Genomic DNA, 12671 nt, shown 5'->3' on the forward strand with positions numbered 1-12671 from the left:
AAAATTCTCGTAATAAAATGTTGGGGGGAAGATTTATCGACAATAATACTTGAAAAAGATTCAAAGTCTGAAATGTCAGGTTCACCTATGGAAAACACAGACGCAGGATTACAGGTGAGGAAGGGCACCTGGCTTCCCCTTCAGCCTCTCAAGCTCTAACATCTGCCTGTTGGACTCATTGATGAACGATGCCTTCAAGGCAAACTCTGAGTTTCCCTCTCACCTCTGGTAGTTCCACCCGACCCCTCCCTTTGCCCTGGGGAGGGGAGGATTTTCTTTCTTAAGTCTTTCTGTTTCTTTAAGGACCTGTTCTAAAGACACTGGCAGGGATCCTAGATCACAGAGGAAGCATTTGGAGAAACACGATTTCTAAAGGCTGGGCATGTCGCCCTCGACTGGCGCCAGAGTCGTGGACTGGACACCCGGACCTCCAGGGAGCTCCCTCCATCTCTTGGAGGCCCACCCCTGTCCGGAGGCAGAAAAGCATTCTTGTCTCTGCCAGAGGTTTGTAAATCAAAACACCAAGTGCAGAGGAAGGAAGAAGGCTCAGTGCAACTAAAGAAAAGTGTCCTGAATTCTGAAGCGTTGCTATGTCTCTTCTTTTTATCTTTTTGGCCGCACCGCGCAGCATGTGGGATCTTAGTTCCCCGACCAGGGATTGAACCCGCGCTCCCTGCATTGGGAGCGCAGAGTCTTAACCACTGGACTGCCAGGGAAGTCCCTCTTCTTTTTAAATATTCAGAAGGCACCAGGTAAGACTGTTCCTTCCTCTCTGTTCCAGCAAAACTCCCCGCTGAGGGTCATAGGGGCTCTTTTCCTTCATTCAGACTAATATCAGGAAGTAAACCTGTGCCGTTTGCGGGACAGCAGGGCTGGTTTTCACAAATATAGTTCAGAAACCTATGGACCTCAGTCTAGCTTTTCATCACCAACCCCCCCCCCGTCTCTCTCTGTCTCTGTCTCTTTCTCTCTCTCTCTCTCTCTCACACACACACACACACACACACACACACACACACCCCAGAGGCTAAAATCTTGCCCCCTTGACAATTCCTTGCCACCTTGCTTCATCCTAGATCACAGAAAGCAAATTCAGGGTTTTCCTCTGAGAAGCCTCCTGGAACCTGCTTCCAAACACCCTCCGGTATGAGGCCGGGATGGATGGGGCCGGGTCCCCAGCAGGGAGCCCACAGGTTACCACCCCAAGGCCCACAGGTGTCAACAGGAGCCACGTGCTACCTCTGTGGCCTTCCCAGTGGTATGGCCCAGGTGAGAAGGACCCCCTCCCCAGCCCCCATCTGGAAAGGGGGCGCCTTCACCCCAACCAGGTCCCAGGGCCCGGCAGGCCTACCGTCGTGGATGAGCAGGTGTGGCCGCAGGCCTCGCTCCTTCAGGATCAGGCAGGTGGCAGGGGCCGGGGCGGTCACCTCGCCCTCTGAGATGTCGAAGCCCAGACGCCGAAGCATCCCCACCAGGTCCTCCCGGGACTTCTGCGACTCGTTGGTGCAGAACCTCACCTTCAGCTGGGACCGCTTCAGTCTGGAAGTGGGGAGACAGGTGGAGAGGCTGTGAGCAGGCGGTGTGGCCTCCTGCGGAGAGGGCTGGACAGGCGCTTCTCCGAGGGCGCAGGCCAGGTCGCCACGGGCCCCTGAGCTGGGCCTCGACTGACCCCGGGGGTTTTGGAGCTGGAGCAGACCATTCTCACCCTCACTGCGCTTGACACAGCTGAGACTCCCCAAGGTTCCCACCTGGCCTCCGCCCGCACCTCTCCTTCTGCCTGGGACACGTCCCCACCCCTCCCCTGGGACACGCTGCCCCGCGCACATGCCAGTTCTCCCACACTCGACACCTCCTCCACCACACCACGCCGCTTAGCCTCGCGGGGGCCACCTCCGAGCGTCCTGGCCACCCCTCTGGACCTCCCGTCACAACGAGCATTTCCACTTAGCATCTGAGCTGACTCTGTATCCACACTTTCCCAAATACAAAGGTCAAGGGGCCAAGCTGAGGTGTGTCTCCTCATCGCTGTCACTGAAGAAAGGTTTGCCAGACAGAGTCACCAGGCACGCGGGCGAGTTCATGTGAGGGGAGCCAGGGACGCCTGCAGAGTGTCAGCGGCACCGACATCCTTCCCGTCCGAGCTCGCAGGAGGCTCTGCATCCCAGCTGCACCCGGGCAGGCTCACCGAACGCAAAGCCACAAAGCTGATGCCTCAAGAGGCCCCAATGAAGTAACATTCAACCCTTCTACAGGCAGCTATCGAGCACCTACTAAATGCCTGGCTGGCGTGGGTGCACAGAAATGCCACGGTGTCCACAGGCAGGCTCTCTGACCCCCAGAGCCCTCAGTCAGCAGGTGGGGTGGAAGACCACACAAAGGAAGGGGAATCGGGGATTGAGAACAGAGAGGTGCTGGGAAGGACCAAACAGGTGAAGAGACAGGGTGGCCAGGGAGGGTGGGAAGGTCGGGAAGGCCTCCCTGGGGAGGAGAGAGCTCCGGAGCTGAGATCCGAAGGGAAGCAAAGAGGCAAAGGCAGAGCGGCCGGCAGAAGGAAGGGGGGACCTGGTAAGCGTCAGCGCTGCAGGTGTGGCCGGGCAGGAGAGGAGGCCGGCGTGGGGGCCAAGCAAGGGGGCCAGCGGGCCGGGGGGAGTGGGAAGAGGTGGGCTGGCCACACAGGCCTGGCCCAGAGCACACAGCCCTCCCTGGATGAACCCCGGGCCACAGCGAGGGAGCCTTCATATTCGGCATCTGCAGAGAGCGTGGTGGGGGCCCGTGGAAGACAACAGGCTGCAAGTCAAGAGGCCCGAGAAACCCTAGGGAAAAGGCGGAGGGTCTGTATATCCCCTTCTCCCATCATCCTGTGTGACGCTGCCCCTACCCTGTCTCTATCCAGGTTTTTCTTTCTAACACTAATCAGTATCTCCAGTCGTCTCATTTCTGTGTCCGTTCATCGTCTCTCTCCTGGACCCACGTGCTCCATGCGGTCAGGAATGGGGCCTGTTGGGCGCTCCTCGGCATCCCCAGCGCTTCACACAGGGCTTGGCACACGGCAGGCCCCCGATAAGCGTTTGCTGAATGACTGAGTGATGGAAAGTCCAGACGACAGCTGGTGAGAGGGACCCTTCCTTAGGACCACGCCTACTGCTTCCCCCAAGGGTGCCGTGACGGAAACAGACAGGATTCAGTGGTGAAGACACGCATTCCCACATTACAGTGAGCCTTCAGACCCTCTGAGCACTGGAGCGGACAGGTGCGATTTGGAAAAAAATTGGCAGATCTACTGACAACAGGGCGAACGCAGCCAGAGAGGATGACGATGTCGTAATCAATTCTTTCTTAGTATTTGTCTTTCCTAATCAGGGGGTTATGAATTATCAATTACGTTTAGTGGTTAATTGCCCTTCATAAAGACAGCTTTTGTATTTTTAAATTAGGCAGTTAATACATTGTAACTAATAGCATCACCTTGTACATTATGGACAGATCTTCATTGATTGGCGCCCAGGATGTGCGATCGCACCCAAGTTAATGGAGCAGTTGAGAGAAGAAGGCAGGGGGTGCCGGGGGACTAATTATTGCTAATGGATTATGATGTGACCTTCTCAGAACAGTGAGCAATCGGTGTGACAGTGAGATGACAGTGCCTCACATCTGCTATTCCAAACACAACTTCGATGCCCATAAAAAAACGAGTAAATAACAGAACTCACTTCAGGACACTTCAGCCACTGTTCTCCTTTGAAATACAACGTAAGTTCATCCAAAACACATGCTTTAAAATCAAAGTACTTGTTTTAGGATTGAATCAGTCCCTGGAAAGTGGTGGGAAATGCTTGGGGAAGGCCCCTCCCTGTGGGTCTGTCGATTCATGCCCCTGACCACACCCCCTTCTGACTTTTTGGCACGAGTCCCAGGTCCTCTCTTCATTTTTCTTAATTACTAAAAATAACAGAAGTATTCATTATTATTATTAAAATAGTAAAGCATGAATACAACATTACACTGGACCTTGCCTTGGGGCTCAGTATCCATGATCTGATTCATCCTCACTCCCTAAGGGCAGAGCCCCCTACATACACCCTGTGTCCCCTACATGCACCCCCCAGGGCCTGGTGTCTGGAGCACAGGGGGCCCTACGCACATGTTGAGAAAACAAGCTGAGGAGGCAAGAACCACGGTCCCCATTCCAGAGACGACAGAACAGAGGCTCCGGGGGGCAGAGACCTGAGAAGGTCGCTCGGCTTGTAAGCAGCAGAGCCCACGGGCCCGCAGCTGGCTACAAGGTGGCGGCCCAGGCTCTGGTCCAGGGGGTGAAGAAGCTGGTGCTTCCCCAGTAAGGGAGGCACCTGCCGGGGGCAGGCCCAGCTCATCCCGCTGGGCAGGAAACTGACACCTTCCCAGGGTGGGGAAGGGTGTGCATGGGGCACACCTGTGCGTGCGCAGGGGACAGAGTGTGAGAAGGTGGGTCAGCACTGAAGGGGAGGCCCTGAATGGCCAGGGCTATGAGCTGAATTGTGTCCCTCCCACAAAATCGTATGTCGACTCCCTCAGGAGGTAATGAAGGTTAAGTGAGGACAGAAGGGTGGGGCCCTGATATGACAGGATTAGTGTGCTTATAGCGAGAGACACCAGAGATCTGCCTGCAAGCACAGAGAAGAGGCTGTGTCAGGACACGGCAGAAGGTGGCTACCGAACAAGCCAGGAAGAGGACTCTCGCCAGAGACCCACCCTGCCGGCCCCTCGGTCTTGGATGCCTAGGTTTCAGAACTGTGGGAAGCTAAACCTCCGTGGTTAAGCCCCCAGGCTGTGGTATTCTGTTATGGCAGACTAAGACAGCCAAGGAACCAAAGCCTCGGCATCTCTCGGAGGGGTCTGCTGCCAGAGGTCAGATTCAGCCTCGGGAGGCCTGGAACACGCAAATCCAACGTCAGGAAAGCCGGAGCCAGGCGTGGCTTCAGGGCCAGGGCACAGTCTGCAAAGGGCCTCCCAAGGGGAGTGAATCCAAAGGATTTCAACATCGGACTGGGCCCAGCTCCAGGACAGGCCATGTCACCCCATCCCCTGACACCCAAGAACCCTGGGCACAGGGGGCCTACTGCAGGGTCCTGGCAGCCCAGAGCCGGGCTCCGGCCAGACGGCCCCTCTGAGAACACGGCCTCAGTCCACTGCACCCTCCCCAGACTCCCTGAGAGGGTGGGTACTTGCCCCTACTTCCCGTGGCCGCAACGGCTCTTTGAACTGACCTTTACCTCATCCCGGAGGCCAGGACAAGCTCTGAGTGACAACGTCGCCTGATGCAATTACCGAGCATCACATGAACTGGTCCCTTGCAAATCACCTCGGACCTCACACATCTGCTGGCTGTCGGCATCTGCCAGGGGCGCTCACCCGAAAATAATGGAAACCTTCTCATTATCGCTCTCGGTAGCAGGTAGAGTGCTAGGACGATTACTGGACATCCTGACTGACCTTGGCATTGCTCCACAGCCTGATGCCCTCTGGGCTCGCCACAGAGGGGTTGGGCAGGGGGCCAGGAGGCTGCCCTGGATAAGGCCCCTCCTAGCTCAGTCCCCACCCCACCCCACCCCAGCCATCTGTCACCTTCATCTGACCCTGAAGGCCCTCTCATCACCCTGAGTCTTTGCCTTCACCCTCTCCTATGGCCAAATCCTACCCATCCGTCAAAGCCTGGTTGATATGTCCCCTCCTCCAGGAAGCCCCCCCAGACCCCGGCCCCTGCCCGGGCAGAGCCCGTCCTCTTCCCACTTGGCTTTCACAGCCCTTGAAGCACAGCAGTGCTTTTCTATGAGAAGCACTTAACTGATCCAAATTCCGGATTTGATGGGCCCACCTGGTAATGGAACCAAGTCATTCTGCTTTCCAGAGAACTTCAGGAAGAAACCCCACGCTCACTGCCGATCCCGCCTGTGGAGAGCACTGCTCCAGAGCCCATCTCTAATCCTTCCTGGTGCAAGGTTGTTAAAGGATTCCAGAAGAGAAAGCACAGTGGAGCCAGATGAGTGCAGACAGGTAGACGGGAGGATGGGCCTAGGCACAGGGATGAGGAGCGAGTCACGCCTTCTGCAGGCTGAGGAACAAACGCCTAAGAAAGATGCTCTAATACTGAGTGGGAGGCCAGGTGGCCAAGAGGCGACCAGGAAGCGCTTCAGAGTCTGACGACTGTGGGCTGGTCCCGGTTCTGCCCCTTCATGGCTGTGGGACCTCCACGAGCTGTTTCTTCTCTCTGTGGCTCAGTTTCCTCATCTGGAAAATGGGGATGGTAACAGCCTCACACTGTGAGGCTCCAATGAGACCTGCGATGTGCCTGCTCGGGCCTGGCCCACAGTAAGTGCTCACTGAATGTGAGCCGAGAACATCGGCCAGTGGCCGGCGGGGAAGCTCCCCCAACCTAGTTCCCTCCCCGCTCTACCTGCCCCAACTGCCCAGAGCAGGCAGGGCGCTCACCCACCTCGCCCCAGCCATCCTGTGACCAAGCAGCGAGGCCCCTGGCAGCTGCCACAACCTCCCCTCCCCTGCTCTCACCACCTGCGCCCACTTGGGGCTCCGAGGAGCACGGGCTGGGTCCTACAGAGGGGGCATGTGTGGAGTGTCTGCGAGGCCAGGCTGACGGCGACTCCAAATCTCACCCCCCACCCCCGGGGGAGGGAACCCAATGGGAAGGCGACGGGGAGGAGCCCTCAGGCTGGGTGGGTTCCTGGGTGGGAAGGTGAGGTTGCAGGCTGGCAGGTCAAACGTGAAGTGACAAATGAGGTTAGCACCCAGAGGGGATGGGTGACTTCTCCCCCATCGCAGAGAAAGCAGGGTTTATTTTTTTTGATTTTTCTCATCCCTGGGCTGGTCTTCAAAAGAGCTGTGTGAGGTCCACAGGCCCACCCTGGGCTGAAATTCTGGTCTCCTACCACAGCCACCTCTATGTCAAGTAGCCTGGAATCCTCTCCTGAGACAGAAGAGACTCATACCAGGAGGGGAGGGAGGTGTAGGGGAGGAGAGGGGCGTCCCCCCTCATTCCTGCCTCCCTGACCCATGCCTGCTCCGCCCCTGGGGCTACAGCTCAAGACGCTACCTGATGGGGAAGAGGGCCCCCATTACTACTGAAATGACCACAGCTGCAGATATGCTTCAGTTTCTCAGACAAGGAAAGAACACCCACAACACCTCGGGGGGTCATTACGAACCGAAACTCGGGCGGCAGCGCCCAGCCAAGGCCCTCAGGGAACATCAGTCTCAGCCGCCCCATCCATCAGCATCAAGATCTCGTTACCTAGCAGAGCTCCACGGCAGCGCCGGCCACTGTCTGATTTTGAGATCTGTGGCTGCTTTCCTTTTAGAAAGCCACAGAGATTGAAAACACACATTTGGAAAATTGAAACTTGCAAAGTGCATATTTGTTCTAAGAACCCAATTTTTTAAAAATAGAAGGTCAAACAGGAGCCCATGAACAGAGCAGGGACAGTTCTGCAGTAGAAAAATACAGTCATAAAGGAAGGGGTGGAGGGAGGGAGGGAAGGAGGAAAGAAAGAAAGAAAAATATAGTCACACACACACCAAGGGGCACCCACGTTGATTCTGAGGGACCAGGTCCAGCTCCCCATGTGCCCCGATGTAGCGCCTCAGCTTAGGGGCAGGGAGATGCCTTCTGGCTGGAGCAGCAACACAAGGGCTTTTGCCCCCATGAAGATGGGGTCTGGCTCCCCAGTTGGGGTCTGGCACCTGCACCTTGCACATGCCCTTGCCCAGGCATCCACGCGCCAGACTCTTGGGAGTCTTGAGTCCCAACCACGAAATGGGGTAACAGTAGCGCCTAGCCTTCTGGCTCGCCAGGGTGGGGCACAGAGGACGCGCCATGAGCCCTATCATGTGCTGGCATCACCACGGGGCCAGGAATGCTGAGGGACACCAGTAAGGCCTCTGCCAGCAGCTCTGGCTGGGCCTGCTGCACCTCCCCCTTCTTTCCACCGACCCACCAGGGTAGACATTTTGGCCAGGCTGACAGCCAGCTGCTAGGTCCCTGGAGGTCCCTCCCCACTCTCCATCGGACACTCTGCTGGGCAGACTGTGTCGTCAGAGTCCAGGCAAGAAACAGAGTCCAAAGTCTGGACGGAGAGGAGAGAACAAGAGCAGTGGTGACGCACGGAAGTGGCCCTGGCTGAGCCTCTCAGTCCGGGCTAGCCAGCCAGTGACCTCAGGGGGACAGCAACGAGGTCAAACAGACGTCGGGCAGGCCTGAAGCCAGGGCCCTTACGAAACACGTGGCACACCTTCCACACCCGCGGCCACCTCACCCGCCATCCAGTATGTTCTCTCTGACCTGCCTGGGCCTCTGAGCTCAGATCAATGGGACACGCTAAGCCCACGACGTCACTTTACTAGTTACTAATAAATTCAATTTAGAATGAAGTGCATGGGAATCTAGAAACCAGAGGAGACGTTGGAGATTATCCAACCTAGTGGCTCCTTTCGCAGAGGGGGAGACTGAGGCCCAGAGGGATACGAGGAACCTAAGGGCACATTTCTGGGAGCCATGGGTTCTCTGGTCCACTCCCCAGCCTTGGAAGATTAGCCAACAGCTAGTCCTCCCCTGACGTGGTCACAGGCTGGTCAAGTGCTGGGCGCTGCAGGGGACAGAGCCAGGCATTCTCGGGTAAGGTGGGAGCCTGGCTCGGGAAGCAGACACACCCTCAGCACCTCTGCCACGCCGTCCCTGTGCGACCAAGGCTGGTCACCTAACCCTCTCCAACCTCAGTTTCCACATCTGTAAAATGGGGCACTAGCAGTAGCTACTTGACAGGACTGTCCTGAAGCACCTGGCATGTTGCAAATACTCAGTGAATGACAGTGAAGGTGATGGTGGTGACAATGACAACCACACATCTGGCAGGCCCGGGGCTGGGTGCTGGGGACATCTGGGCCCTCGAGGCAGGTAGTCAGACAAGAAGACAGATGCCCAGGGAACTGGGACAGCCGGAGGAGCCAGCAGGTGAGGGAGGCCTGCTGGACGGAGCCCAGAGAGCTTCGCCCGGGGCCACCATTAAGAAAGAGGGCAAAGTTCAACCCGGCAAAGGGAACCTGGGGTAAACCGGCGCTGCCTCGTCCTGGCAGACATCCCGGAGCACCCAAGACAGAGGGAGCCCCAACAGTAGTTACAACAGCTCCCCACGAGAGGAAACTGAGGCACAAAAAGGCTAAGGAACTTGCCCAAGACCACATGACAACCACAGGGCAGAGCTGGGACTCGAAACCCAGGTCCTCGCCCACAAGAGCTGACACCTACCCTGGTAAGGGTCTGGCCCCCACTCTCCTTCCTCATGAGGTGGCTTTGAGCAAGTCCTATTCTTCCTCTATAAACAGGGCTGCATCCTGCCCCAGGGTGGTGGGAAATCACCATGCACACCGCCACAGGCGGGGCCCGGGCAGGGCTTTGCCAATACGGCTTCTCTGTATATCCTTGGGGGGCTGCGGGGTCAGAACTCCACCTGTGGGCTCCATGAGTGACCCGTGCCATGCTCACCTCCTAATCAGTCAGGGCCTTCCTACCAGAGGCAGCATCTTTGGGATAAACCATTAACTCTGCTCCAGAACCCCCAGCCTGGCTGCCCTTGATTTCCACAGGGTGACCCCTGCCCACCGAGGCTGAGATCAGAAACCCAGAAACAGCCCTTGTCATGACAGTGGAGCCGTGGGTGGCTTCACAACAATGTCCCTCGGTTTCCCTCCACACAAGTCAGGGTCACAGTTCTGTTATTACTCTACCTGAGGGCGGCTGTGTCTCCTTTAACTCTAAGAACAAAAATGGTATTTCACACACATCACTCTGTAACTTTTTCACGGACTATACGCAACATTCACCTCATATAAACTAATGTCAACACCAAACAGAGCTACCTCACTCCTTTTAACTGCTGGGGAATATTCTGCAGTCTGGATAAACCATAATTTATTCCCTTGTCCCCTCCTGATAGACATGCAGGTTGTTTCCAGTCATAAATATAAAATCATATTGTGACAGCTCAACACATATGTACTGTTGAGCTGTCCACTGCCCCAGACTTTACTACTGTTATATATTTTTTTAACATCTTTATTGGAGTATCATTGCTTTACAATAGTGTTAGTTTCTGCTTTATAACAAAGTGAATCAGCTATACATATACATATATCCCCATATCTCTTTCCTCTTGCATCTCCCTCCCTTCCACCCTCCCTATCCCACTCCTCTAGGTGGTCACAAAGCACTGAGCTGATCTCCCTGCGCTATACGGGGAGGGCGAAGGGTAAGCTGGGACAAAGTGAGAGAGTGGCATGGACATATATACGCTGCCAAATGTAAAATAGATAGCTAGTGGAAAGCAGCCGCAGTGGTTAAGACTCCGCCTTCCACTGCAGGGGGCGCGGGTTTGATCCCTGGTGGAGATCCCATGTGCCGTGGGGCGTGGCCAAAAAAAAAACAACAAATGACACTTTCATCATTTTCACTGACTGACCTCATAATCGGTATTACAGATTTGAAAGGAGAAAATATACACCATTCAAACATTGCTCTTTTATCTGTTTTTAAAATTTGGGGGATTCTACCTCAGATTTCATTTAGGAGATAAATGCTCTGAGGCGACATAAGTTTGAGACCACTGGCTCGGGATCTGTGGGAAACTCCAGCCTCCAGGGACCTGTGAACCAACAGAACATGTTTCTTGAGCATCAGTGCCGCCCAAGGAGTGGGGGGTCGTGGGGGGTGTGATGGGGGGACCATGGAACTGGACGAGAGCCAGCAAGGGGAGGGGCGGCTTCTTAAAATCCTCTGCGCTTTTGGGGGAAACACAGAGGAAAAGGCGTGGAAGGAACTACAGGGTCCCCCTGGGGGAATGACTAGGATGGGGCTGGTGATGACGATTTGGACTTCTTACTTAGTACATTCATGAACTAGTGGGATGGTCTACAAGAAGGAAGCCACCTCTGCCTTGGGAAGCCTAAACTGTGGACGTTATGAAACCAGTACTCGGCCTGGGAGGAGAGCATCGTTCTCTCGCCAGGCCCCCAACTCCAAAGTCAGCCTAGTTCACCCGCAGAGAGGAAACGGCAGCACAAGTGACAGGGCATTCTCAACAAACACACCTTGTCCAAGGTCCAGGGTGAGTCAGGAAAGCTGTTGTTGGCCTAAACGAACTCAAACAAACGGCCCGCCCCCTCTGATAGCCTTAAGAGCCCCCTCTGGCAGGTGCTGGGACACGTCGGGGATGGGACGAGGCAACGCAGGGAGGTTCCCGGCTCTCTCACAGTCCTGGTAGCTACTATTATTACCGCCACTCCCGGGCGGCTGTGTCCCTGGGGCCCGACGGAGCCAGGGTGGCCGAGCATCGGGAGGGGCTTGGTCCTAGGCTGCACTTCAGACAAGTTCCCTGGCCCTGTTCCCCTGGCTCTAAGACCTGCTGGGAGGGGCCTGAGTTTTAACAGGGTCCCAGGGCTTCTGGTGCACACTGGAGGGATGGGTCGCGGGTCTGTTAGTCCTGGGTGGGAATTACTTTATGAGGCTGCCCTGGGCCGAGGCCGAGCCTGCTTCCTTCCGCCGGCCGCAAAAAGGCTGAGCCGCGCTGGGCCCAGCAGATGTGCTTTAGTGGCCTGAGACAGGATGCAGTAAATGCCCACCCGCCTTTCACATGCAGATGCCTCTGGGGCTCCCCTTTGTGCTGACCAGCCCGGGGGCCGGCCCCTGCAGCCCCCGCTGTGCCCAGCCCTGTCTCTGAATGGCTCCCCTTGGGGAGCCCAACTGCCCAAGAATGGACTCCAATAAAGGGCCTGATGGGGGGACCCAGGCCGGTTACAGATGTCCCGTGACCACGCCCACCCACAAGTCCTAGCACAGTAAGAGGGCTCCACCTGGCCAGCACCGTGCCCAGCGCTCCAGGGAGCCTGGACCTCCTGTTCTCCAATCTGGGACGTTCCTGGCCCAGATGACAGCTTCAGAGCCCAGCTCACACATCACCGGCTCCCCATCTCCCGGGCAGCTCAGTCTCTCTCCACCTGACACTAGCCTTTCCGGGTGCTGTTTACGCTGCTCTCCCCATACTGGACGGTCAGCTTCCCGAGAGCAGGGACTTCCATCTGCCCCACTCACTGCCCCTTGTCCCAATGCCTACAGCGGTGTTTTCAGTATAAAAGAAGCACTCGATAAATATTTGTTGGGTGAGTGAATGAATGAACAAATGAACAAGTGCATCTTTAATGAGAAGCAGTGTGGTATTGCGGGGAAAACTGGGGCTTGGAGTCAGGTGGGCCGGGGCAGGGCGGGGGACGGGGGGGGAGCGGGAAGGGAGGGAACCCTGGCCCAGCCACTTTCTCCACTTTGGCCACTTCCCAAATCTCTCTGAGCCTCAGTCCCGGCTTTGAAAAGGGCTGGTTGTGAAGGTAGCTTGATCATCAGTGACTGCTATTATGGTGGTCGGTATTGTTTTAAAAAGCAGGGCTAATACTCCCCATGTGCTCTGTGTCTCCAAACAGGTGGGAACCTTTCCAAAAACCTGAGGACACCTGTCACCACAGAAAGTCTAGGAAGAGAAGTGGTGAGTCAGCCCCTTCCGGGGTTCCCAGAACAGAAGGTGCTGTTTGGGAACCCACGGCACTGGGGAGATGCCATGGAGGCAAACGCCCCCCAGGGC

General features: G+C 56.2%; 1 protein-coding gene across 11 annotated transcripts in view; it reads right to left on the bottom strand.

Annotated features, from left to right (window-relative positions):
* Positions 1 to 12671, bottom strand: part of LHPP (phospholysine phosphohistidine inorganic pyrophosphate phosphatase) — a 137704-nt gene that overhangs the window by 119405 nt on the left and 5628 nt on the right. For all 11 annotated transcript variants that reach the window (XR_014253367.1, XR_014253368.1, XR_014253369.1 and 8 more), the window contains exon 2: positions 1352 to 1539. Coding sequence is in view for 8 of the 11 variants with exons in the window: in XM_082424691.1 (XP_082280817.1) it covers positions 1352 to 1539 (188 nt within the window). In the remaining 3 variants the exon portion in view is untranslated. The remainder of the gene's footprint in view (positions 1 to 1351; positions 1540 to 12671) is intronic.

The sequence above is a fragment of the Balaenoptera physalus genome, assembly GCF_965194825.1.
Source record: "Balaenoptera physalus genome assembly, chromosome: 14".
In the NCBI taxonomy this organism is placed as follows: Eukaryota; Metazoa; Chordata; class Mammalia; order Artiodactyla; family Balaenopteridae; genus Balaenoptera; species Balaenoptera physalus.